Below are 25677 nucleotides of genomic sequence, written 5' to 3' on the forward strand. Positions count from 1 at the left end.
CTCGATGGGGTGGGAATTCCCACGTGGCGTTGGCTCTCCTGGGTCTCTCCAGGAGCTGGTCGTCCCTCGGGAACACATGCCCTGCGCCAGAAAACCCGCCCGGTGCCTTAGGGACTGGAGGTTGCTCGGGCACCTCCTGGGGTGTGAGATTGACCCGTCCTGGTGAATTCTGCAGCAGGGTGGTGGGGCCCCGTTGGCAGGACTTTGGGTGGCCTCATGCGTCGGTCAGACCCGTCCGGTTGAACCGGGGCCGTGGAGAACGTCTCTGCCGACGAGGGTTCCAAGCTTCTGCCCGGCTGCTCCGATGCCTGGTAGACAGCGGCCTACAGACCTTCCAGAGCGTCCCACCTGGGAGAGGCCACCGGCCTCTGCCCACGTTGTTTCCCTTCCCATGGCTCGTTAGGTGCCCAGGTGGCTCCTTAGACCGGAGAAAATGGGGTAGCCAGAGAGCATCGTCCGCACTGGGGTCCTGCTGGCCTTGCAGCACGGCCCTTTCGAAGGCAGTGGAGCAAAAATTCCATCCAGCTAACGCGTCGCTTCCGTCGGCCCTTTGGGGGGAATAAAGCCGGAGCCTTTTCAAAGGCTTTTTGTTTTCCCTGGGATCGTTTCCTGGTTCCGGAGGCAGGATTTGCGCAGCAGGATCGTGTGTCCCTCTGGCTCTGGAGCTTTGGGCTTGTTTTTTTCACCAGTGAACTTGAGGTTGTGATCTGCAATCCACGTGCATCTGCTCGTAGGCGCTTGGCATTCCAGCAGGGGCCTGGAGATGCGGGTTAATAGGAAACGTCAGCCGCCCCAAGTGATCTGTGTTTCCCGTTACCGAACTGTTTATGTAACCCAGGGAGCTTTTGCCCTTCAAACTGAGAGGCGTTTGCCGAGTCCCATTTGGTTTGGGTCAGGGGAAAATCTCGCTCCGCGCTGAGGGAAGCGGCCGGTCCTGCCAGCAGTTCACGCTGGTGGATGAAAACAAGCGTTTTTCTTCCTTTGCATCGTCTTGATGCAGCAGAGCGGCTGAGCCAGTCGTGCGGGGGCTTAATGGGAAACACATGCCCGAAAAACAATCGCCGGTTTGTGCGAAGCTCTTTGCGCTTACGGAAGACTTAAAAAAATGTCTTGCCCATCCAAGTCAATTAAAGGAATCTCCTCCAGCCAAAGTGATGGTGATAGGTGCAGAGCTGCAGCAAAGTCTGTACCAACAGGGCTGTTCTGTCTCCCCCCCGATCACCCTTTTGTCTCCAGCTCGAACATTTCTGCAGGATGTTCCAGCTCCTGCCTCTGGCGTGGGCTGAGCGCGTGGCGGGTCGTGCGTGTGCGCTCGCCCTCCACGCCTGCTCTGCCCTGGCTCCCCCTTCGTGACCTCTGCTGTGTCTGCGACCCTTCTCCTCCGCGTTTCACCCGTTAGAACGGGGCGGGCGTTGTCACTGGAGTCCTGGTGAAATTTTGTCCCTGTTCTTCACCCGCCTGGGACTTCAGCCTGGGGCTGTGAGAGCTGCTGACCTTGCAGGCTCACCTCCCCAGTGAGGTGGAGTCTAGTGGTTAGAGCAGCGGGCTGGGAGTCAGGACTGCTGGGTGTTGTCCCGGGCTCTGGGAGGGGAGTGGGGTCTAGTGGTCAGAGCGGCACGGCGGGGGGGCTGGATGCTGCCCCAGCTGCAGGAGCAGAACTAGGCTAGTAGGTTCACGGAGAGGGTGGGAAGTCCGGACTCCTGGGCTCCGTTTCCTGTGGCTAGCGCAGGTGTGCAGCCACCGAGTTTTATTTCCCGCTCTGCCACCCACTCACTGTGTGATCCTGGGTCCTGTCACTTAGCCGACCGGTGCCTGAGTTTCCCGCCCATAAAGTAGGGCTGCGGAGGGCACCCGGCGTGGTGGGGCTGTAAGAGCCAAGTGCCCTCCCTGTCCCAGCCAAGTGCACCCAGGGATCAAGCCCCCAGTGCTTTACGCCCCCGCCAGAGCCCCCGGCAGTGCTGTAGCTCAGGGCCAGCCGGGGCAGGCGTGGGACGTTCCAGCCGCTTTGTTGCTCGTGGCCGCGGTCCAGCGGCGAAGGCAAACAGCTGTCACTTGAGAATGAGGGCGACCCCGGAGGCATCCCCGCTATGCCGGCTCCTCCAAGCCTATTTCCCTCCTTCCTGCCCAAGGCGGCCGGACCCGGGCGGGCACTTGCTGTGCGGCTCCCTGCCTGGCTGCCGGCCCAGCCCCCGACCAGAGACCTGGGGCTTGGCCAGCGTCAGGGTCCTGGATTCTGACCCCGCGCTGGAAACGACCCTTCGCCTGCGACACAGCCTTGAGCTGGGACCGAGCCCGTTTCCTCCGGCGCCTGGTGCCCGCCGAGCTCCCAAGTCCTGGCCGGGGAGCAGCAGGGCCTGGCTCTTGGAGGGAGGCGAAGTACTGACCTCGAGGGGCAAGCGGCAGAGCGCCCTGCGCGGAGCGAGGGGGAAGGAGGCCGGGGGGGAGCCGTGCGGAGCGAGGGGGGAAGGAGGCCGGGGGGGTCGAGGAAGGCCGGGGGGGGGGGGGAAGGAGGCCGGGAGGCGGAGGAAGGCCGGGGGGGGGCGGGGGGGGGGAAGGGGGGGGGAGGGCAGGAGGGGGGAAGGAGGCCGGGAGGCGGAGGAAGGTCGGGGGGGGGGGGGGAGGGGGGGGAAGGAGGCCGGGAGGCGGAGGAAGGCCGGGATGCAGGGGGGGGGGGGGGGGGAAGGAGGCCGGGAGGCGGAGGAAGGCCGGGGGGGGGGTGCGGAGCGAGGGGGGAAGGAGGCCGGGAGGCGGAGGAAGGCCGGGGGGGGGGGGGGGGGGGGGTGCGGAAGGGGGGAGGAGGGGAGGAGGAGCGAGGGGGGAAGGAGGCCGGGATGCAGGCCGGGGTGGGGGGCGGGGCGGAGGGGGGGGGCGGGGGGAGGGGGGAAGGAGGCCGGGAGGCGGAGGAAGGCCGGGGGGGGGGGGGCGTGCGGAGCGAGGGGGGAAGGAGGCCGGGAGGCGGAGGAAGGCCGGGGGGGGGGGGGGGGGGGGGCGTGCGGAGCGAGGGGGGAAGGAGGCCGGGAGGCAGAGGAAGGCCAGTTGGCTTTGAATGAATGTTTGGCCAAAAGGCCTGCCCCCCGCCCGGTCTGGGCCTCCCCACCCCCCGCCTGTGTGCTCCTGTGGGGGTTAGCGCCGGAGGGAGCAGACGATCTGCCCCAGGGGCTCCCTGTCCAGGCACAAGGGGGGCAGAGGGCGCTGCGGGGGGGCCGGCCCGCAGAGACTGGAGGGGGGTGTTCGAATGCTCCAGTCGCTCGCCATCTGGGCTGGGAATGGGCCCGGCCTTCCGAACGCGCGTCCTGCGCGGCCCTGGCAGAGTCGGCTCCAGCCCGGCGCCGGGTGGACAGCGGGGGTGTGGAAACCAAGGCGGGTTCTGCACTCGCTCGCCCCTGCCCCGGAGCCGTGTCGGGGAGGCCTCGCCGCGAGTGGGGTGACTCCCCCGAGCTGTCCCCCAAGCGCCGTGCAGTTCCTGGGCCGGTGCCCGGCTCCACATGGCTCCAGCATCCGTACGGCTGCACCTTTGGTTTCACGGGGGGGTGGGAACATTTGTTGCTGGCTGTCCCCGCCCCTGCCCCCCGCGCCCCCCAAGCCAGCTTCCTGCCTGTCCAGAGAGCGGCCCTGCAGGGAGGGGAGGGGGAGTCCAGGGCTGGCTGCTCTGCGTGAGGGGCAGGGTCCCAGGAGGCAGGTCGTGGCCAGCAGGCAGGTCAGTGCAGTCGGGCCCCCGAGGGGCTCGCAGTCCGGATGCCAAGCACGGGGCCGGTCCCACGGACGGCAGCCACAGCAGGGCTGTTAGGGAAGTGCCCAGGGGCAGGGCCCGGTGCAGCACTGAGAACATCCCGCAGGAGATGCTGGCAGGCAAGGCCCAGCTGGCAAGGGGGCCGGTGCCCGAGCGGGGTCTCGGCAGAGCTCCAGCACAAGGGCGCGAGAGGACGGGCAGGGCTGCTCCCGGGCAGAAATCCCTGTGCAGCTGGTTCTGTAACGTTGCTGGCCAGCTCAGGGCCGGTCCCCCTGGATCCAGGGCAGCGTGTGGCCTGCAGGGTGGAGGGGGGCGCGGGCTGCACGTCTGGGTGGTCGCGCCAGGCGTCCGGGAGCCGTGGCCAGCGCTCGGCAGCGGTTCCTCCGCCAGCGTGCTCCTCGGGGTGACGTCAGCAGCGGCCTTGATGCCCCCTGCGCCCTTTGGCGTTGGTGCCGCGACGACATGGCAGAGCCCTGCTTTGCCCTTGGCTCGGGGCGGGCCGCACGGCTCCGGGCCAGCCCTGTTGGGTTGGAGCCAGGAGCGCCTGGCTGTTGGCCCGTGGCCCGTCCAGCCCTGAGGCCCCTTTCTGTCCCGCCCAGACCGACTACGAGCTCTCCCCGGATGAGCGGCGCAAGGAGATGGGCGAGACGATCGTCCGGAGGTTCTTCAAAACCGAGGTGAGTCTGTGCCCGGCTGGGGAGCCCAAGGGGAAGGAGACGGGCAGGGGGCGGAGCTGCAGGTTGGCCGGAGAGCAGGCTCGGCCCCTGGCTCTGGTCCGCTGCCCGGGTTGGGCTAGTCGGGGTGCAGGGCGTAGAGCTGGGATCTCCCACGATCTGACCCACGGCTCAGCCGGGCTGGTGAGAGTCCCCGGGGGAGCCGGCTGGGCTGGGGACGCTAGCCGGGCTCACACCGGCCACGCTCTCCTCTCCCCTCAGTCCCCGGACTACGTGCCGGAAATCAGCCCGACCCTCATGACCCAGTGCCGGGAGAACCTGCAGAAAAGCGCCTGCAGAGACCTCTTCAGCAACTGCCTGCAGTGAGTGCTGGGCCTGGAGCGGCCCCCGGCCTGGGGCAGCCTGGCCCGTGGTGGGCAGCATCCCCTGCGGGGGAGCGGCGCTCACGGCCCCTTCTCTCCCCCAGCCCTCTGCACGAGTACCTGAGCAGCGCGCCCTTCGCCGACTACCGGGGCAGCATGTACTTCGACCGCTTCCTGCAGTGGAAGTTCCTGGAGAGGTGAGCGACCCGCCCGGCGGCGCCCGGCTGCAGGCGGATGCGTGGGCCTTAGACGCGCCTCGTGGCTTTGTCGTTGCAGGCAGTCGGTGACCAAGGACACCTTCCGGCAGTACCGCATCCTGGGCAAGGGCGGCTTCGGAGAGGTAGGGCGGCCCCGCCCGAGGGGGGCTGCACAGGGCTGGTTCCCCCCGCGAGCCTCGGCGCAAGACGATGGCAGCCGCGCCCGCCTGGGAGACGCAGCCAGCCGGGGAGGCCCTGGTCTCCGGGCCAGGCTGGCTGAGCGGGGCCAACCCAGGAACGAGGGCCGAGGGGCCGGCGTGCGGGGTGCGGGCCCAGGCCTGGGCTGAGGGCGCTGTCTGTCCCTGCCCAGCACGGGGGGTCTGGGGCTCCCTCCTCCGCTTGTGGCTGAGTTGATGGGCTGGGGGCTCTGCGGCGCTTGGCAGGGGCGAGGGGAGCAGGCGAGTCCCTTTGCTGCCGGCCAGGGCCCCCTCACCCAGGTGGGCTCGGAATGGGGCTCTCCAGGAAGAGCCGGGCCTCTGGCTGAGCCTCTGGCAGGCCCTGACCCCGGCGCTGCCCTTCCCAGCACCCTCACGCGGCGCCGTGTCCCGCCAGGTCTGCGCCTGCCAGGTGCGGGCCACCGGCAAGATGTACGCCTGCAAGAAGCTGGAGAAGAAGCGGATCAAGAAGCGGAAGGGGGAGGCCATGGCCCTGAACGAGAAGCAGATCCTGGAGAAGGTCAACAGCAGGTTTGTGGTGAGTCACGCTCCCGCGGGCTGGGCTGAGGGGGCCCCCGGGGTGGCGGGAGGGAGGCGTCCCGTGGGTTTGGGCCACGCAGAAGGGGGTGTCGTGGGATCTCGGGTGCCCTGCTCCCCCTGCCCTCCGGTCCATGCAACCCATCCAACCCTGTGCTGCCGTGGTGGGGGGCAGCCTGGGCGCGGGGCTCTGACCTGCCGGGTGGGGCGCTCTGGCAGGTCAGCCTGGCCTACGCCTACGAGACGAAGGACGCGCTCTGCCTGGTGCTGACGCTCATGAACGGGGGCGACCTCAAGTTCCACATCTACAACATGGGCAACCCTGGCTTCGAGGACGAGCGCGTCACCGTCTACGCCGCCGAGATCTGCTGCGGGCTGCAGCACCTGCACCGGGAGGGCATTGTCTACAGGTGCGCGGGGGGCCGGGCCTCTCCCCTCTCCAGTGGGCCGGGCCTGCGGGCCGCTCCCCAGAGCCGTGAGCTGTCTCCCGCTACTGAGCACTCGCTCGCGCGGGCAGGAGATGACCCCGGATCCGTCCCTCTCCCCCCCCCCCCGTGTCTCTCTCTCCCTCCCTGTGCCGAGGACTGGGCAGGACGCTGTGCGTGCCGCCCTGTGCTTGTTCTTCCAGGCTCCGTGTGCCCCCTGGGGCTTCGTGCAGCCTAGCCACAGGGCTGCTGGGCCCCGGCTTTCCCCGGACACCTGGCACGATGGGCCCTCCCTCTTCCCTGAGGGGCAGCAGCCTGGGACGTGCACCCCAGGCAGGGCAGCTCCTGCCAGTTAGTGGCACCAGCCTGAGCAGAGGTGCCTGACGGGCGACAGGCGCCCAGCTGAGCCGGCGGGCACCGCACGGCAGAAGCGGGGAGGACGGGGCTGCGCTGGGGCTGCTCCGGTTGTTCCGTGCTGAGCTGGGGCTGCCTCTCCTCCCCAGGGATCTGAAGCCGGAGAATATCCTGCTGGACGACGACGGTGAGTGGGGAGCGCCGGGGAGTGGGAGGGACGACACCCGAGTCTGCAGCCCCCTCCAGGATGGTGGGTGCAGGAGCCCAGCTGGGCCCCTCTGTGGCTCTGGCTCTCCTCGCTGTGTGGGCTCCCAGGGCCGGCTGCTGCAGGCTGTGTTGGGGGGCTGGGCCCACCCCCGGCCTCAAGCTGCTGCTCTCTCCCCAGAAGTGGCTGCATTTCACCGTGGCTCGGGGGGAGGGGGCGACGTGGCGAGCAGGACTGGAGCTCTCTCCCCTTGGGCGAGCCGTGGCGCGCTCCCGGCACAGAGCCCCCGTTTCCTCCTCCCCGGGCTGCATGCTGAAGGGAGGTGGGGGGAGCCCCCGCCAGGGCCCTGCCACGGAGCCTGCCCATTTCCCCCTCCCCGCTGCAGGACACCTCCGCATCTCGGACCTGGGGCTGGCCCTTCAGATCCCGGAGGGGGAGACGACCCGGGGCCGAGTCGGGACGGTCGGCTACATGGGTAGGTGTCGGGGCAGGGGAGCCTTGCTGGGGCTGGGGGGCTGGCAAGCGGCCCCCGAGGGGGCTTGTCTGAGGGCTGCCCCCTGCTCTCGCCCCCAGCGCCGGAGGTGATTAACAACGAGCACTACACCTTCAGCCCGGACTGGTGGGGGCTGGGCTGCCTGATCTACGAGATGATCGCGGGGCAGGCGCCCTTCCGCGCCCGCAAGGAGCGGGTGAAGCGGGAGGAGGTGGAGAAGCGGGTGCAGGAGGAGCAGGAGTCCTACTCTGACAAGTTCAGCCCGGACGCCCAGGCCATCTGCCGCATGGTGAGCCGCCGGGTCCGCCGGAGGTGGGGGTCTCCTCCCAGCCGGGGCTCTGCCGCCCTACGCCCGGGGCTGAGCGCTGCCTCGTGGGGAGGGGCTTGCGAGGGCCGGGGGTGGCACTGTCGGGTTTGCCCTGCAGGCGCAGCCCTGGCCCCTCGGGGATGGGGCGAGTGGAGCCGCTGGAGTCTAGCGTGTGAGCGACCCGGGCGGGGCCCGGCCCTCTGGGGGTCTGGCGGGGCCCCCGTCCCGGCGCAGACTCCTCCGGGTGGTGGAGACGGCGCCTGGGTCCCTGCTGGCCCCTGTGCCGTGGTGCAGCCGGCACCCCCATGACCCCGGGGCCTTGTCTCCCCAGCTTCTGGCCAAGGACCCGAAGCAGCGACTGGGCTGTGGGGCGGACGGGGCCGCCCCGGTGAAGCAGCATCCCTTCTTCCGGACCATCAACTTCAAGCGCCTGGAGGCCGGGGTCGTCAAGCCGTTGTTTGTGCCTGATGTAAGGGGGGCGGGAAACGCGGCCAGGCGGGGGGGCTGCCCCTCCAGTGGGGGTGGGTGAGCCTGAGGGGCCTGTAGCACCAAGGGAGTGAGCCCTGGGGGGGGGCAGGGCCGGGGCCACACTCAGCGCTCTCTGTGGCCCCGCAGCCCCGAGCCGTGTACTGCAAGGACGTGCTGGACATCGAGCAGTTCTCCACCGTCAAGGGCGTCAACCTGGACCAAACGGACAACGACTTCTACGCCAAGTTCGCCACGGGCAGCGTCTCCATCCCCTGGCAGAATGAGGTACCGGGGGGGGGTGAGCTGCCCCCGCACGCCTGGGTCTGGCTCCAGCCTGTCTGCTTTCCCAGAGGAAGAAGGGGCCCGTGAGGTGCGCAGACGCCTCCCTGGACGGGCCGTGGGCAGCTGGGCCCCCTGGCCAGGGTCTGCTACTCCCCACCAGACAAAGTGCTGGGGTCCGGGCCTCGGGCCTGCAGCTGCCCTGGGGAGATTCAAACGCCGCCCGGCTGATTGCAGGGCGCCCCCAGCTGGCCGCATGTGCGTCTCCTGGTGGTGCACGGCCCCACGTGCATAGAACATTTATTCCGCACATAGATTGGAAAAAATTAGCGGGATCGTTGCCCCAGGGGCTGAGTCTGCCCCACATCTTGCTGGCGCCAGGGTGCTGGTACCCCAGGGTGCGCGGCCTGGCCAGCACCCTGCTCCTAGACCCACAGGAACGGCCCTCCCCAAGGAGCAGGCCCCACTGAGCTGTCCCCGCTGCGCCTCTCCCCAGATGATCGAGACGGAGTGCTTCAAGGACCTGAACCTGTTTGGCCCCAACGGGACACGCTCCCCGGACCTGGACTGGAAGCAGCTCCCCGAGCCCCCCAAGCGCAGCCTGCTGCAGCGGCTCTTCCGGCGCCACGTAAGGCCTCACTCTGCCCTGCCCCACTGATCCTGAGACGGGGACCCTGGCCCTGCTGGGTGCCCCCTCTCCCTCCGCGTGGAGTCTGGCCAGCCCCCCACCTGCATTCACAAGGCTGGCTCTGCCCCACTACGGCCCGGGAAGCCCCCTCAGACCAGCGGGCCAGGCCGTGGCACAAGGGAGCTGGGGCTGGCCCAGTGACCCCCTCAACCGGCCCTGGACGGGCTTGGGCGTGCGGGCAGCCCTGAGACCTCCTCCCCTGCCCTGCTGAGCCCCTGCCCCGTGGCCTGCCCAGGCCTCTCGTGGGGCCGCCTGTGGCTCAGACTCTCTCCCCCGCAGCCGGCTGACTACACCATCAGCACCAGCGCCCGCTCCAACCTCAGCGCCAGCGTGAACTCGCATCCGCCGGCCGCCCACTCCGCCTGCCCTGGCCGGGCCACGGCGCAGGCGCCGTCCTGACCCCGCCGCCGCCACGGAGACCCTGCTCCGGTCGAGCCACCGCGGGCGGGCGTGGAGCTGCCGCCATTGCCTTCACAGCGGCGCCGGGGACGGGCCCCGGGAGCCAGCGCTGGGGTGAGGGCCGGCTTCCTCGCCTGCCCGGCCGGGCCCAGGGGCAAGATGCAGCCACCCTGGACAGCCCCCTGGATGCACACGCCGTACCTCAGCCGCAGGGCGCTGCCCGGGAGGACCCTGGCACGGCTGTGTGCCGGACCGGGCGCACAAGGGAGCCGCCCTCGCGCTGCTGGGTGCACACGGGCGGTGTCGCTGCAGGTCGTCGCCAGCAGCTTCCTCGCAGCGGGGGCCTGTCTCAGCTGCCCTCGATCTGCCCCCCTCCCCCCCGCACGTCCTGCCTGGGCGCGGCTGGCCAGAGGGTGCTCGCCGCTGGCCTTGCCCTCTCGGGGGTGCTCAGGGGTGCGCGGGGCATCTGCTCTGCTCCTTTACGTCCCACTGGGGGTCTTTCCTGGTCCAGCCGCAGCCCCGAGAGCAGGCCCAGGCCCCCCCCTCCTGCCCCCCGGGGCCAGGCCTGCTCAAGGACAGAAATGGCCGAAGTGCAGGCAAAGTGCAGGGAACTGACCTCTCCCCCTGGCTGCCACCCCCGGCGTTGGGGGCACCAGCTGGGCTGGGAGTGGGGGGCCCCAGTGTGGGGCTAGTGTCAGCGGCCGAGTAGCAGTGGAGCCCAGGCTGGGGTGGCAGTCAGGCCCCCTAGCAACAGAGTGGGGCTTGGGGGTCACAAAGGCCACCAGGCTGTTGCACCCCCACCTGCTTGTTGGGGAGACGCAGGGAAGAGCCCGGTGCCCCAACCCCCCCTCCTCCCACCCCCGGCTCGCTGCCCTGCCCTTCCCTTCTCCAAGTGTGTGTCCTGCAGAATCTGCCCCGCCGGCCCCTGCCTAGTGTGTAGCCACCTACAACCCCGGGCCCATAGCCTGGCCTCAAGGTGAGAGCAAGACCCTCCAACCCCCCAGGGGAGCGTCTGGCCATGGGCCCCGGGGTGGGGAAGGGCTTGCAGGGAGCTGCCCCCAGAGTTGCGTGGCAGGTGGCCGTGGCGTGCGGGGCTGGCAGGGGCCTGGGGCAGGGCTGGCAGGTGGCCTTGGCGTGCGGGGCTGGCAGGGGCCTGGGGCAGGGCTGGCAGGTGGCCTTGGCGTGCGGGGCTGGCAGGGGCCTGGGGCAGGCCTGGCTTGGGCCATCCTCGTATTGTTCGGGCCTCGTGCCAGGCCCCCATCGGCTCTCCGTGGTTTTGGTGCTAACGTGACCGTCGGGCCCAGCAGGTGGAACCTGCAGGGGAGGGTGAACCTGCCATGGGCCCCGCCCAGCCCGAGCCCCACGGCACCGAGCCCGGGCGCTCAGACTTCAGCGCAACCTGAACGCAGCCTGGGTGCCTCTTGTCCCGGGGCTGGTGTCACGACTCCCTAAGGCTGGGCAGGGAAAGGAGCCCCCAGCCAGGCCTGGTGCTACTGACCTCACGAGCTGCAGCAGGGGCCCCCTGCTATCCCCCCACCCCCGGGTCCATCGCCTCCAGCAGGACCCTCTGCAAAGGTTTCTCTGGTACAACGGGCCCTAGGAGCTGGGGCTGCAGTAACGGACGCCCGCGCGGCCAGGCGGAGAGGAGCCGACCTGCCGCCTTGCTGCTCCCTGGGGGGCGGGAGGGAGCCGCGGGGCGCGGCGGGGCGCCTGGTTCCTGCAGGCTGGTTCTGGGTCGTCACACGAGCGGTGCCAGGCACGACGCAGGCTGCCCGAGGGAAGGGCTCGCTGCAGGGGGAGCCAAGGCTAAAGGCAGGCCAGGGGCTTGGACAGCAGGAAAAAGCTGGTCCTGCGGAAAGGTAGGAGGGGAGGGTGCCTGGGGGCGGGTGGGGTTTGGATTTGGCCGGGGCTGGTGCAGATCTCTTTGCCCTGGTCTTGGCAAGCGGTTTGGCTGGCAGCGCAAACCTGTCAGGACAGTGTCTAAAGCCTCTAGGCTGCTTGGCAGCCTCAACCTGAATTTTAACCCCCCGCTCCCCCGATCCCTGGCTGCTTTGGCTCCAGCAGTAACTGACCCACAGTGGCTGCAAGCAGGGGCCGTGCTCCTGCCCACACACGCTGGCCAGCGTGGCCGGAGGAATGAGGCAGCTTGGTGGTGGCCTGTTTCACCGCCCCGGGTCGCAGAGGCGGCAGGAGGAGGGTGTAAAACCAGCCCAGGAGTTTTTCACTGGCACTTGTTCACGCTGATCCGAATGCTTGTTACGGTCGGTGAGACGCTGCCTTTAGCACCACGTGAATCGGGCCGTGGTATGAGCGTCCCTCTGAAAAACCCAGCTTGATGCCTGTGGTATAAATGAAGCGGGTAGCATTGGTTCAGGTGCTGTCGCCTGTTCCTGGAGCAGCAGCCGAGATCCCCAATTCATTCCTGCTTGGCCTTTTGGAAGAATGGACCAAGATCCTGGGCCTGGGCAGAGAAAGTTGCTTGAACATAATCGCCACTGGTGTCTCAGCAGAGAGGACACCGGCGTCGCGGGCCATGGCTGCGGGGTTTGTTAAATTGCTCCGTGCGGGCTGTGCCAGCGATCAGCCCTGGGATTCCAAAGGAGACTGTATCCCCCTGCCAAAGGACACCTGCGGTTTTGTATTTTCCTTCCAGCAGCCACAGGCTTTGGATTTTTTACACTGTAAATTCCTAGCTCTGGTGTATTCCCTTGGGTTTGTACATTTGTAAAAGGTTTGTAAATACTTGTCTGGTGAATGCCTGGATGTACATTTTAAAGCTAAATTGGTGCTCCAAGCCCTGGGGTGACTTTTACACATCTGTGTTTCAGGGATATTTTTAGGGGGAATTTTAAACAAAAATCCAACTGCTCAGAGGAAGAAATGGATGTCACTTTATCCTGGCCAAGGAGAACGTCTCTTACTCCGCTGTATTTTTGTAGCAAGCTTTTACAACTTTCTAATTTGTAATTTAATTACAGGATTATATTTTAGGATGGTTTTCTTTTTTCCCCTCTCTTCTCTCTCCCCCCCCCCCCCCCTTCCATTTTGTAAACCACTGAAATTACATGCATGGTCAATTTTTATTTTTTGGATTGTGCCCTTCCTTGTACCTTCCAGCTCTACAGGAATATTTAGGTTTTGTGCCCCACAAGTAACACAGCGCACCTTCCCCTGGCGTTATGAACGCTGTGTGTGCGTAGGATACTTCCTGCCTCACTTCTCAGCCACCCTGGGCTGTCAAAGCCATACAGTAAGGGGTGCACAGAACCGAACTTCAGCCTGGCACTGAGTTCACGTCAATACACAGAAATCTTCCAGGAGGAGAGTGAGCGCCTCCCGAGGGCCACTTGCCGTAGTGATAACATTCCATAGTGCTCAGCCGTGGCTGCCAGAGCATTCAATGAGGGGCGGGGCCATCGTTACTATCTCATGAAGGTGGATGGGGGAAACTGAGGCACAGGGCAGGACTGTTCCTTAAGAGGAACAAAGCAACCAAATCTGCTGTAAGCAGCGGCCCCTGCTGCTGTGCTCGAGGCAGAAGCTGTTGGTTCCCTTGCAGTGCACGGGGGTTGTGGTGACTTGCACAGCTTGGTCCAGTGTTCCCTGAAAACTGAGCACTGGGCTGGCTGCCTATGAGCCATTCACAATAGCAGGGCACCCACAGCTGGCAGCAGGTGTGGCTACGGGTGGTGCACATCCACACAATCCCCAGGGTGTAGAACAAAATTTATTCTGCACATGGATGGAAAAAAATTAAAGGGGACATGGGCTAGGACTCCTGGGATCTCAGAAGCCCTGAGCTGCGTCCTGCGCCCCCCACCCAGCAGGAAGGAAACCAGCCCCCCCTGCTCCCTGGATCTCCACCGTGCAGGGCGCTCCCTCGGCCGCGAGGTGGCCCCAGGGGGGAGACCTGCGGGGCTGCGGGTTTCCAGCCCAGCCCCCCAGCCTGGTGCGAGCGCCCCCCCTTCCTCCCCCCCCCCCCAGCTGGGAGTCCAGCCGAGGACGCGGCGGCCGTGATCTTGCAAGCGGGAGGGGGGGGCCCTGGTGCACGGGGGGGGGGGGGGGGCCTGACTCCTTGCACGCGGCTTGCACGAGCAGGCGCAGCGCTGCCCCGGGGTCCCCAGCTGCCCAGGCTGGAGAGCAGCCCCCCCTGCGCGGGACGGGCGGGGCGCTGGGTTCCGACCCCCCCCCCCACTGTGCTGCCGTGTGGGAGGGGGCCGGTCCTCGCCGCCCCTTCTCCGGGCGCGGCTCCCACGCAGCCAGCGGGCGGGCCCGGCTCGCCTCCGCCCCCGGGGGCTCCCGACGGGGCAGTGGGACCGGGGCTCTCCCGCTGGCGCCCGTGGGGCGGGGAAGCCCCTCGCAAGGGGGGTGCTGCGACCTTTGCCCCCCCCCCCGGGGCTGAAAGCTCGGGCGGGGGGAACCGAGCTGCGTGCCCGGCGCCTGGAGAACACGGGGAGGGGCGCGGGCTTCCCGGGCCTGGGGCTGGCCCCGTAGGCCTAAATGCGAGGGCTGCGGGCGGTGGCAGAGTCGAGGCCGAGCCGGGAGAGGGGGCCTGAGTCTCCGGAGCCCCCGCCCAGCGCGGGGCGAGCCAGGGAAAAGCCCCCCACGAGCAACCCTGGCCCCCGTCAGCTCCACGAGCCGGGCCTTGCCCCCTGGCCCCAGGCTGAGCTGGGCTCGCTCCCCCAGCGTCTCAGAAGCAGGGTTCTCTGTGAGCGGGTGCTTGGGCAGCTGCCCCCAGCCGGCAGCATGTTTCCATGGGTGGTGCACATCCACACAAGCCTCCGTGCACAGCACAACATTTATTCCGTTCATGGATGGAAATAACTGGAGGGGACGTGGCGCGGGACCCGGGGTTGCATCCCAGGCTGTCTGCAGCTCTTTGCTGCCCTCCCTGGAGAGGGGCCGGGGCAGTGGGCACAGGGAGGGGCAGGTGGAACGGTCTCCCCCCATGTCTGCTCCAGCAGCTCAGCAACGCACGAGACGCTGCTGGGCCTGTGGGCAGCTCAGTGTCCGGCCCATGGCGTCGTGGCTCTGCAGCCCCCTTGCAAAGCCAGGGCCACGAGGAGCCACGATTTAACCCCTTCTGGGTGGCACTGGTGCAAACAGGGCCTGGGCAGGCTTCAGGGAGGCTGCACTGGCCGGAGCTCAGAACGGACAAGCCCCTAAACCCCGTGCTCCCGCCGGAGACTTGGCAGGGCCAGAACCCCGCCATGGCCACCGCCTTGGCTCCATCGCAAGCAGCCGCTTCCCTGCAGCTCTGGCCTCCCAGGAGCTTTGCCTTCGCCCTCGGGCTGCTCTGCGGAGGGGCCGGCGCTGCCCTCGGCTCAGACCCTGGCTGGCGCCTCGGGGGCGGAGGAGGAGGGCTGGAAGGTGGCGATCTCGCTCTCGTCGGGGCCGGGGCCGGCCTGGCGGGGGGCCGGCCGGGAGCGCCCCTGGCTCTGGAAGCAGATGGCGTACAGGAAGGCGGATAAGTGCAGCAGGCACACGCAGCAGAAGATGGCCACCACGGCGATGGTGTGGGACTCCCACGGGGGCGCCTCCGGGGCCAGAGGGGACCACGTCATGTTCTTAGTGAGCCGGGGACCGGCCCCCACCCCCTCGCTGCGATTCATGGTAGCCGGGGATTGGGGGGCGCTGGCACCTCCTCAGCGCGGCCTGGTGGGTAGCATGGTCTCACCGGCCCCTGCAGAGAGAAAAGGCAGCAGCTCGGGGCTCCCCGTGGTGCCCCCCCGACCCTGAGAGAACAGATGCTGAGCTTGGCCGGGGATCCCCTTCTCTGTGCGCCTCCCAGGAAGGCCTCCCCTTCCCACACAAGCAGCCAGCCAGCGTGGCCCACAGGGAACCAGCTGTGTCCCGGGCCGGCGGGGTATTAGCCCCCGCGAGGGTGTGACCGCCCGCGGTGCCGGCACCCACCTCTCGCTCTGGCGCCGCCGCTGAGGATCGTGCACGTCCAGCCACGAGGCCCTTCCCTCGTCTCTCTCGCCAAGGGCCGGCGGCTCCCTGCAAACCGGGAGAATCGCCTCCCTTCCTGTTGCTCTGGAAACCAAACGAGCCGGCGAACCGTTGGCTCCGTGTGCGGGTGGGCTCGGGCTGGGCGCCCCCCCCTTCCTGGCCGGATCCGTCCCCCCTTCCCGGTTACCCGGCCCTCCCACCGCAGCCGCTGCTGCCGGGCGCTGAACAAAAGGCCAGTTTGCGCCAGACCCCTGGGGGCTCAGCTTGGGAATGGCCCCAGGGGCCACGGAAATGATAATTCACCAGGGGCCAGAGTGGCTGGTCCCACAGTAACCCCCGTGGGCTGGCCCCTCTCTGCCACAAGCGTCCCGCAGGGCCCTGGGCAAGTCACTGAACCGCCTTTCTTGGCAAACCAGCGAGCAGTCCTGGGGCGCTGAGAGACAAGGAGCCGCACCGAGGCTGTTTTAGCAGGCACAGCCTCGGAGCCCCTCTGTGACTTGTCAGCCCTGCTGGGGTGACGCCTGCCCGCAGCGTGCCCAGGCCTTTCCCTGGTGCGCCCCGAGTTAGGGGCTGACCTGGCTCCAAACAAACCCGACAGCCGGTCGAAGCCTTTTCCAGCCTGGCGCTGCTGAATTCGTCTCCGGGGCGGCTTTTCTCCCAGCACCCGCCAGCCAGGCTGTTGCTGCATCACCAGGCCCTCGTGTGGGGGGCCAGCCCGCACCCTGTCTGTCACTGAAACGGCACGATGCCCGGGAGAGGCTTGGGTGAACCTGCACTCCACCGAGGGAGGACCAAGCCATTCACACCGAGAGTCGGGGCCGGGGCCGCCTAGGAAGGATACTGCAGAAAGGGATCCTGGGGTCATAGTGGCCCCAGCTAAATATGAGGTGTCACATTACCGAATTGGAGGGAAGCAGCCAGATCGCTGCTGCACCCCTGGGTGGGGGTGTTGGCCCCAGAAATTGGTATAAAAGGGAGCCATGTGGGGTATTGAATGGGAGCTTATTGTTTGTTGATCTTATGTACGCTATTTATGTGAGTGTATAATGTCTGTGTGTGTAGGTAGGAATCTGTAATCTGTGTGGAAGCTGAATATTTCTGTGAATGTGGTTAAGCATGGCTATGGACAGGCTGAGTAGCGAAGCCCTGTGGAACAATGGCTCTCGATGGGCTATGGACACACCCAAAGAATGGGGGCTGTCACCTGAGAGCAGCCAGCAGGGAACATAGAGATTGGCCTCTGACCAGGTGACTTGCTGCATACAAGAAGAGGCCAGGAAGGAGGTATAAAGAGGCCATGCGGTCGATGCCATTTTGTTCTCAGCTCAGCACTTCATCCCAGAGGCAGCACTGCAGGGATCGAAGAGCCCGGAAGACCTGTGAACCCATCCTGATGCTAGGATGTGCAATAAGAACTTTTAAACCAGCAGCTGCAACATCTCTGCTAGAGCCTGCATCGAGAACTGGGAGATTCGGTGCATGTAACGTACTGTACTTTAATAACCTTACTCTCGTGCTTTTCTTTCTTGTGTTAATAAACCTTTAGTTGTTAGATGCTAAAGGATTGGCCCAGCGTGATTTGTGGGTAAGGTCCAGGGGGTAAATTGACCAGGGATCTGTGGCTGGTTTCTTGGAACCGGACAGAACTTGTTCGGGGTAGGTGGGATTGGGTGCTAGGACCCCCCACCTGTGTATAGGCCCGGGACCATCTGGGGCACGGATATTGCTGGGGTGTCGGAGGGGTTTTGCTCGGGAGGCTTCAGGCAGGCAGCTGAAGCGCTCTGTGGGACTGGTTTGTGGCCTGTTTGGAAAGGTCACCAGTCTGGGGGCTGTAAGGAGCCCCGGATTCGAGCAATTCGCCCTGAGCGGACGCCCTCAGCTGTGCCCAGACACGGCCCGGTCCGTCACATGAGTCCACAGGGTGACACTGTTGCCAAAAAAGCAAACATCGTTCTGGGTGGCATCCACAGGAGAGTTGTGAGCAAGACCCCCGATGTCGTTCTGCCGCTCTGCTCTGCGCTCATTAGGCCCGATTCGGCGTAGCGTGTCCACTGCTGGGCACCACATTTCAGGACATTTATTTATTTAAAATATTTTTACCCCGCCTCTCTAGTTAAAGTACTCGAGGTGGCTTACAACATTTTAAAAACACAATAAGTAAATGTGTATAATGTAAAATGCAAGACCCCAAAGTGTGGGGGACATAAAACCTGCTCAAACACCTCAAGGGGAGGGACACCCCCCCCCCGAAAAACCAATAAAAGCCTGGGTAAAAGAGGTTAAAGGAAAGAGGTTAAAGGAAAGAGAAACTGGAGATGGTCCAGCGAACGCAACAAAAATGATGAACGGTCTAGAGAACATGAGCTATAAGGAAAGACTGAAAGAATTGGATAAAAAAACCCTGGTCTAGTAGCACTTTAAAGACTAACAAAACAGGGAAGCTACGGCCACGCTGGAGGCGTCTTGTGGAAGAACAGCCGTTCTTGTGCAAAAACTTGCTGGGTGTCTCCACTGCACGAGCATTCTTGCGCAAGTACATTTACAGTACAGCATTGGAAACAGGGCTTCTTCCGGAAGCGGTATTCCTCGCCCCACAAGAGTTCTTCCACAAGAGGGCAGTGTAGACAGCAACATGAATTTCTTGCGCAAGGAGCCCCTATGGTTAAAATGGCCATGGGAGCTTTCTTGCGCAAGAGAGCGTCCACACTGCCATGGATGCTCTTGCACAAAAGCACACGGCAGTGTGGACGCGCTCTTGTGGAAGATTTTTTGCACAGGAACTCTTGCACAAAACAGTTCTTGCACAAGAAGCCGGCAGTGTAGACGTAGCCATAGATGGGATCGTGAGCGTTCGTGGGTCATCTGAAGGAGTGGGCGGTGCCCACGAACGCTCACGATCCCATCGACATGTTTTGTTCATCTTTAAAGTGCCAACAAACTATTGGTTGTTTTTTACATTTATCTTTCACAGACTAACTTGGCTCCCCCCCTGAAGCTGTAGGAATTGGGTTTGTTTAGCTTGGAAATTAGAAGGGGGGGGGAGGACATGACAGCAGCTGTCAAGCACCCAAAAGGTTATTACAAGGAAGCAGAAGAAAAATTATTCTCTGTTAGGAGAAGAAGCAATGGGCTTAAATTGCAGCAAGGGAGGGTCACGTTGGACATTAGGAAAAACTTCCTACCAGTCAGGGTGGTTAAACACTGGAATAAATTACCTAGGGGGGTTGTGGATCTCCAGCCCTGGAGATAGTCAAGAGCAGGTTGGAAAGACACCTGTCAGGGATGCCCTAGATCCGTGGTTCCCAACACGGTGCCCACAGGCGCCATGGCGCCCACGGGGGCATTTGCATGCACCCGCCAGGTGCTCGGGGCTGGCCTGGCCCCGGGCACATGGCGCACGGTGAGTGCCGGCCCCGGGCGTGCGGCGCTTGCGGGGGGAGGGGAGGAGCGCCGGCTCCGGGCACGTGGCGCTTGCGGGTGGGGCGGGGGAGTGCCGGCCCCAGGCACGCGGCTCTTGGAGGGGGCCCCGCCCCCGGGCGTGTGGCTATGGGGGGGGCCCACCCCCGGGCATGCAGCTATGGGGGGGCCCGCCCCCGGGCACGCAAGTGTCCCCGCCCCCTGGCGCACGGCGGGTGAACGGCCACGCCCCCTGGCACCCGACAACCTCAAAAGGTTGGGGACCACTGCCCTAGATGGTGCTTGGTCCTGCCGAGAGGGCAGGGGGCTGGACTTGATGCCTCGTGAGGTCTCTGCTGGTTCTAGGAGTCAGTGAAAGGACCTTGTGGAGGAGGCCACACTGCAGCACACGCCGGCCCCTGGAGGGGTGGTTCGCACTGGGGTGGTGCTCTGTGGAATGGGACGTGTCCGTAAGGCCGGAGCGCTGAGCGGCTGCCCAGTCCGCTTCCTAGATGCAGGGGAAGGTCTGGCTGGAGCCTGGGGCTCTGGGAATCCCAGCCCAGCTGGCAAGAGCCCCAGGCTACCACTGCCTCGGGAGCGGCACCGTGGACATGAAATGGGTGGCTGTGGCGTGTGGTGAGCCGACCTGCCTTCCTGTCACCATTCAACTGGCGCACCCATGATCCCACTGCTGCCTGCATCGGTGCAGGGCCCCCAGGGACCAGCCCGCCCCAGGATCCTGGCCCTTTCCTCCCCCCCGCTGCTCTGCCACGTGGTACAGAGACAAAACGAGTGTCTGGGCCCAGGAACGGCGGGGCTGGCTCTGCCCTGCTGGGTTTGGTTTTCGATCCATCTCTAAACAAAGCCGTGTCCTTGGGCAGCGGCCTTGCTTTTGGGAGCCACCACGTAGCAAACACAGGGGCCGTGAGTCACCTCCTGTGGCCGGCACCTCTGGGGATGATGAAGGGTTCAGTGGCCCCCTCTAGGCAGGGCCGACTGACCCATTAGGCACAGGGCCTAGGGCTCACGATACTTTTAGGGGCCCATGAAAATGTTTTAATTTTTTTCTCACATCAGGAAAAAACCGAAACTTTTAGGGCCAACGAAAATCTATTACATTTTGCCTAAAGCAGGAAAAAAATAAAATGTTGAAATGTTTAAAGTTATATAAAAAATAATTGTTACTATTGATATTATTATGGTGGGAGGGGCCCATGAAGGCAAAAGTGGCGAGGGCCACGAAGTCACAATGCGGCCCTGCCTCTAGGCGGGTGTCCTTGTGACCCCCGGCACAGCGCTCTGCTCGCTGAGTATGCGCGCGCTCCCTGCAAGCACGGCTGCTCCCCTGGCCACGCCAAGAATCCCTGCCGCTCTGCCTGCAGCTCCGGCGTTCTGAGGACGTGGCTCCTGTGGCAGCTGTGACACGGGCGCTTGCCTTTGGACGCTCTGTCCCCGGCCGCAGCGCTGCTGGCGCGGAGCCTAGGGGCCTTGCAGACAGCGCCGTCCCGGGGTACCACAGCCAGCGCCGCAAGGTATCAAGCGTGGGATACTATACGCCGGCTTTTGTTAGGCCCAGGGGCCACAGGCCTGCTCGTTTTAACGGTACCAGCTAAGTAAGCCACGGACCGCCCCCACGGAGAGTGCCACCGCCTGGATTCTACAAGGCATGTGTTAGCTGACAAAGCCCCGGCTGGGTGGATTGAGCTGGGCTTGGTCCTGCCTTGGGCAGGGGGCTGGACTCGATGGTCTCTTCCAGCGCTAGGTGTCTATGATTCTATGCTCTAAGGACATAACAGCGTCTGGACTGGGCCAGAGCAAAGGTCCATCCAGCCCAGCGCCCTGTCTGCTGACAGTGGCCAGTGCCAGACACCCCGGTGGGAATGAACAGAACAGGGAATCACCCAGGGATCCCTCTCCTGTCACCCATCCCCAGCCTCTGACAAACAGAGGCCGGGGACACCACCCCTGCCCATTCCGGCTAACAGCCATTGATGAACCTAACCTCCAGGAATTTATTTAACTTTTTTTGAACCCTGTTAAAGTCCTGGTCTTCACAGCATCCTCTGGCAAGGAGTTCCACAGGTTAACTGTGCGCTGTATGATGAATAAATTCCTTTTGTTTGTTTTAAATCAGCTGCCTATTAATTTCATCTGGTGACCCCCCCCCCCCAGTTCTTATATGATGGGACCAAGTAAATCACTTTTCCTTATTTACTTTCTCCACACCTCTCATGATTTTAGAAACCTTCATCATATTCCCCCCTTAGTCTCCTCTTTTCTAAGCTGAAAAATCCCCGTCTGGTTAATCTCTCTTCAGCTGGGACCTGTTCCAAATCCCTCATCATTTTTGTTGCCCTTTTCCGAACCTTTCCCAATGCCAAGCGATCTGTTTTGAGATGAGGCGCCCACGTCTGTGCGCAGTGCTCAAGCTGTGGGCGTCCCATGGATTTACAGAGGCAAGAAGAGCGTCTCTGGCTTATTCTCTAGCCCTTTTAAATGCTTCCGAACATCTTGTTTGCGTTTGTGCCTGCCAGTGCGCACTGAGGGCTGCGGGCCAGAGCTAGCCACCGTGCCGCTGCGCCCGCGAGTGGCTCTAGCTCAGTTGCCCCCCACGTGGGAGGCAGGGTCGGGCTGATGTTTTCCAAAGTGCATTTAGCAACATTAAAAGTCATTTGCCATTTTGTTGCCCAGTCCCTTTGTTTGGTGAGTGTGACGACGCGTCGGGATTTTCCCGTCTCCTGCACCCGGAAATGGCATGAACAGACTCCACCAGCCAGTAGAATGGAGGTTGTTTATTGTTCCTCCAGCACAGCGCAGCACAGATGTAATCTGGTTACAGGAACTGGGGCTAAGAGGCCTCAGTGCCCCCTTGAGATAGGGGAGTCCCAGCCCCCTCCCCAGCTCCTTCTTCCCTGCCTTCCAGCCAGGAACTAACTAACTCTCTTCCAGCCCTGCCCCCCAGCCAGGGCAGCATCCACCTTCCTTTGTTCCTCTCCATGGGGGTGTCTGGCCACTGGTTTGCATAGTGACTCATCCTGTTTTGCTGGGTCGTGGTACCCACGGCAGCCAGTGGGGGTTCCCCCAGAGCCAGCAGCATAGAAACCATCCAGGTGCCCCCACTACGTCACAGTGAGAGCCTCTGGACGCGCGTCCCAGGCTGCTTTGGGCTGAACGCTCTGGAGCAGTTTAGTGTCGTCTGCAAATGTGGCCACCTCCCCGTCCCCCTTTCTCCTTGCGGCTGTGTCCAGGGCATGTGGGGCTCACTCACAGGTCTGGAGCAACGTCCCGCCCCGGCCAGCCTGGTCTCTCTTGGGGCCACCGCCAGGGACTGGACCGTCCCGAGGCGTGTGGTGCCGTAGGGGGAGCGTTGGGGAAGCTGGTGCCCACCTCCACCTCAGCTTCCATTCCTCCTCGCTCCTCCACCTGCCCGGCTGACCGCTGTGGCTGGGCGGGTGGTGTCTGGCGCTAGGATGGAGCCGTGTGACGCCTGGCAGGGGCCGTGTCATTCTGCTTCTGTTGGAAAAATCTTTCAGACGCCTGCGACTAGCAGAGCTGGACGCCCGACCGGCCCCCCGGGGCCAGCCCAAAGGGCCTTGCAGCCCAGCGGCCCACCTCCCGACGGGCTGGGGGCAGGTGGAGCAGAGGGGCTGCACAGAACGAGGGCTCTAGCCCAGCCTGTGCACCTCTGCGGGCGCTGGCAGCGGAGCGGCAAGGGCCTGGCCTTTCCAGAGCTGGGTAGGAACGGTTTCATTACAAAAATTCTTCATGTTTGACAGAAAAATGGCCGTGTGCCCCCGCCCCTGTGTCCACCAGCGGCGAACCAAACACGGCCCCAGCCCGCAACCCTGCCAGGGGACGCTTCCGAATTTGGGAAAAGTCCTCCTGGGAGAAACGGGGCCTGTGGGTCGCTCGCGAGGGATTGTGGCTGACTCCCCTGGTCACTGTCCACACCGACCGCCCTCCCTCTCGGCAGACGCGTCACACCTGCGGCTCCAACAGGCGAGTCCTTTCTGTGCAAACCTTTGCCAGCGAGTAGCACGACCCTTCTCTCGGCGCGGGGAAAACCCGGCAGCCACGCCGCCGTGGTGGGCCAGGCCACGGTGCAGCCCCGGGCGCGGCGGCAGCCAGGGGCCCGGAGTGTGGCAGGGGAGCGCAACTGAGCAGTGCGGTGAGGCAGGCCAGCTCCGGGCTACGCTCCAGCCAGGAGTGATAGTTTATCGGCCTGCACGAAAACACTTGATCCTAATGCGGTCGCAGCGCTGGCTCATTGATTTGATCGCTCCCTTCCATGCGCGAGTCTCTTATCTCTGTTTGTCTCTGTGCCACGGCCTTCAGGCCGGCAATGACAGCGGGAGGGGGTAGCCCGCTAGCGGGGGAAGGGGAGGCACGTTAGCTGCTCACACACCCTGCGGGGAGGGGGCGGGTGAACGTGCGCTGGTCAGTTTCCACTGCCCAAACAGAGGGTTGGTTTTTAAATTGAGCGGCCGGTGCCTACGTGTGGAATTGCACCCGGCTTTGCCCTGGCCCGAGGCCTCTGCTCCCGCCAGCTGCCGGCTGGGCTGTCGCCCTGGGGGGAACCTGTGTCCCCGGGCGGGCCGGGTGCGGGGCGGCGATGAGGCTCCGGGCTGATGAGGGGCGTGCGCTTGCGCTCAGACGTTGCATTAGGGGAGTGCGAGGCGGGGGCTCCCTACCAGGGCCCGTAGCTGGGGCAGGGCCAAGGGGCGAAGCGAAAGTGACCGAGCTGCGGTTGGCCCGTCGGTCAGGGGAACCAGAGCCCAGTTTTCCTGAGTCCCAGCCCGGTGTCCTGGCCCCAGCCCCCCCCTGCCGCTGGCCACGAGGCTGGACTTGGGGTTAACGGCTGACCTCATGCCTGGCCCGTTCTTGCAACATCCAGCGGGAAGGTCAGGCCCACCGCACAAGGGTACGAAAGTTGACGTCAAAGGAAGCAGCTGGTGATTCACTGGCTCTGCTCAGCCTTTGTCTCGCGGGCTGTAACTCATCTGGGAAATGTCACCCTAGCCTTGAGTGCTATCGGGTCTCTGCCAGCGCACCCACCCCTCAGGGAGCGACCCCCCCGCGGGAGGAGAGACCGGCCCCGCTGATGCCTCGGGGTTGGGTGTCTGGCCCTGTTCCGGGGCGCGCCGAGCCCCATGCCCGAAGGCAGGGCTGTGATTGGCCAGTCTGGCCCCCCCAGTAGGACACGGACCCAGGAACTGCCCCCAAAGCAGGCCCAGAGCAGGGCTCTTAGAAGAGCCTTAAAAATGGTCCGTGAGGGAGACTCCACCACGGCCCGTGGGCCCCGGTGCCAGTGGCTAATTACCCTCCGGCTTGGTGTCTGGCTCCGGCCCCAGCTAGTGGATTGTTAGGTGCCCCCTCCCTGCGGTGCCTCAGTTTCCCCTGCTGTAAAGCGGGATGCTCGTCCTGCCCCCCCCCCCCGAGCAGTATGGCGTCAGGGGCACAGAAAAGCGCAGCGCTGCTGCTTGTCCACGTGGCATCTGCCTGGGTGAGCTGCGCGTGTCCTGGAGGGTTCAGCTCCTGCGCTTTGCGCGGGGGGCCAGGCTGCCCTGCCTTGTGGGGCGGGTTGTGTCCTCGGCTGGCTGGGTGGGCGAAGCCCAGCCCAGCCCACGACACGCTGTGCAAGCCGTCTGTGTAGCGTCCCTCCGTCCACCCCGCCCGGCTTCCAGCGGGGGCCAGGTTTGGGCCGTGGGACCCCCGAGCCATGGAGGCAGCCCCGGGCCTCCTGCACAGGGTGCACTGGGGGCTGCTGAGCGCAGACTCCAGCTCACGGCATGGGGGGGGGCACTTCGGGGGGTGCAGGTCTGTGCGGAATGGGCTGGGCCCACTCCAGAGCACCAGGGGTCCAACCTCCCCCCCGCTCACACCCACAGAGACTGCTGCCTTTACCCTCCCCCCGCAGAGACTGCTGCCTTAACCCCCCCCCCGCAGAGACTGCTGCCTTAACCCCCCCCCCCGCAGAGACTGCTGCCTTAACCCCCCCCTCCCGCAGTGACTGCTGCCTTAACCCCCTCTCCCCCCGCAGTGACTTTCCTCAGCTGGGGCTGCGCCCGGGGCTGGATCCTCATGCCCAGTGTCCACATGGGACCCGCCGGGGCTGAGCGGTCAGACCGGCCCCTGCTCGCCCTGCAGGCTAAGCCCCCTGGAAGACGGGCTCGCGGCTGGACCGGACAAGCAGGGACCAGGGCTGGCGGCACCACTGGCTCCTGACCCTGCCGATCCACGGAAAAGCGCCAGTGCCCCCCCACCGGGCAGCCTGCCCGCCCCTGCGACGGCCCACGTGGATACAGGGGGCTCCGGACCACTCTGGCACCCAGCAGGCTCTGTGGCCTAGTCCCGTAAGCCACTGGGGGGGACCAGACGCCCTTGGCTAACTGCCGTGGCTGCTGCACCCAAGGATCAGGGAGCTGGACCTGGCACTCCAGACCTGTGGCCTCCCGTGGGGGGCTGGAGCTCCAGCACCCTCCCCCCTGCCCAGACCTGCCTATCCCCAAGCTGCTTCTGCACCCCCCACCAACACTCCACTCCCAGCAGCCCCCCCACACACATCCAACGCCCCAGCCCAGAGAGGCCCCACAAAAATCTGCTAGGCTGCCCCCAGGCGCTGGTGTGGGAGGGGACCGTGGGGAGGGTCTTTCTGCCCTCGGGGGGCACGTCTGTGAGGCGTTTTTGTTGGGGGGGGAGGGTGCGTCTCACTTTTGTGCAGCCCCCCAAATGATTCGTCTGTGGGTCGCTGGCCCCCACCCCTGCAAGCCACGGTGCCTGGCGCCCCGACCCCCTGGCTCCCCGCCCCCAGGCCACGCAGCTGGCAAGTGGCACTAACTGATCAGCGGGCGCCTTGGCTTGGGACTAGGGCCGGCCAGCTGCTCGGCCCGCGGGCCGGGCTGCCGAGGGTTAACGTAGCCCAGGGAGGTTTGTTCCCTTGCTCAGCGTTGCCTCTCCTAACGCTGCCCACATGACAGATGCGTGGGGAGAGGCGCT

At 65.0% G+C, this 25677-nt stretch overlaps 1 protein-coding gene across 5 annotated transcripts in view; it reads left to right on the plus strand.

Moving 5' to 3' along the window:
* Positions 1-12142, plus strand: part of LOC102462222 (G protein-coupled receptor kinase 5-like) — a 37313-nt gene extending 25171 nt beyond the window's left edge. For 3 of the 5 annotated variants that reach the window (XM_075911044.2, XM_075911045.2, XM_075911043.2), the window contains exons 4-16: positions 4330-4407; positions 4666-4766; positions 4871-4963; positions 5043-5106; positions 5576-5716; positions 5935-6125; positions 6644-6681; positions 7085-7174; positions 7273-7481; positions 7831-7968; positions 8115-8252; positions 8743-8874; positions 9214-12142. In XM_075911044.2, coding sequence (XP_075767159.2) covers positions 4330-4407; positions 4666-4766; positions 4871-4963; positions 5043-5106; positions 5576-5716; positions 5935-6125; positions 6644-6681; positions 7085-7174; positions 7273-7481; positions 7831-7968; positions 8115-8252; positions 8743-8874; positions 9214-9333 — 1533 coding nt within the window. In that variant the 3' untranslated portion in view covers positions 9334-12142. The remainder of the gene's footprint in view (positions 1-4329; positions 4408-4665; positions 4767-4870; positions 4964-5042; positions 5107-5575; positions 5717-5934; positions 6126-6643; positions 6682-7084; positions 7175-7272; positions 7482-7830; positions 7969-8114; positions 8253-8742; positions 8875-9213) is intronic. The other 2 variants (XR_016348023.1, XR_012897993.2) reach the window with 2 other exon arrangements.
* The last annotated feature ends 13535 nt before the right edge of the window (positions 12143-25677 follow it).

The sequence above is a fragment of the Pelodiscus sinensis genome, chromosome 28, assembly GCF_052426305.1.
Source record: "Pelodiscus sinensis isolate ZL-2025 chromosome 28, ASM5242630v1, whole genome shotgun sequence".
Taxonomy (NCBI): Eukaryota; Metazoa; Chordata; order Testudines; family Trionychidae; genus Pelodiscus; species Pelodiscus sinensis.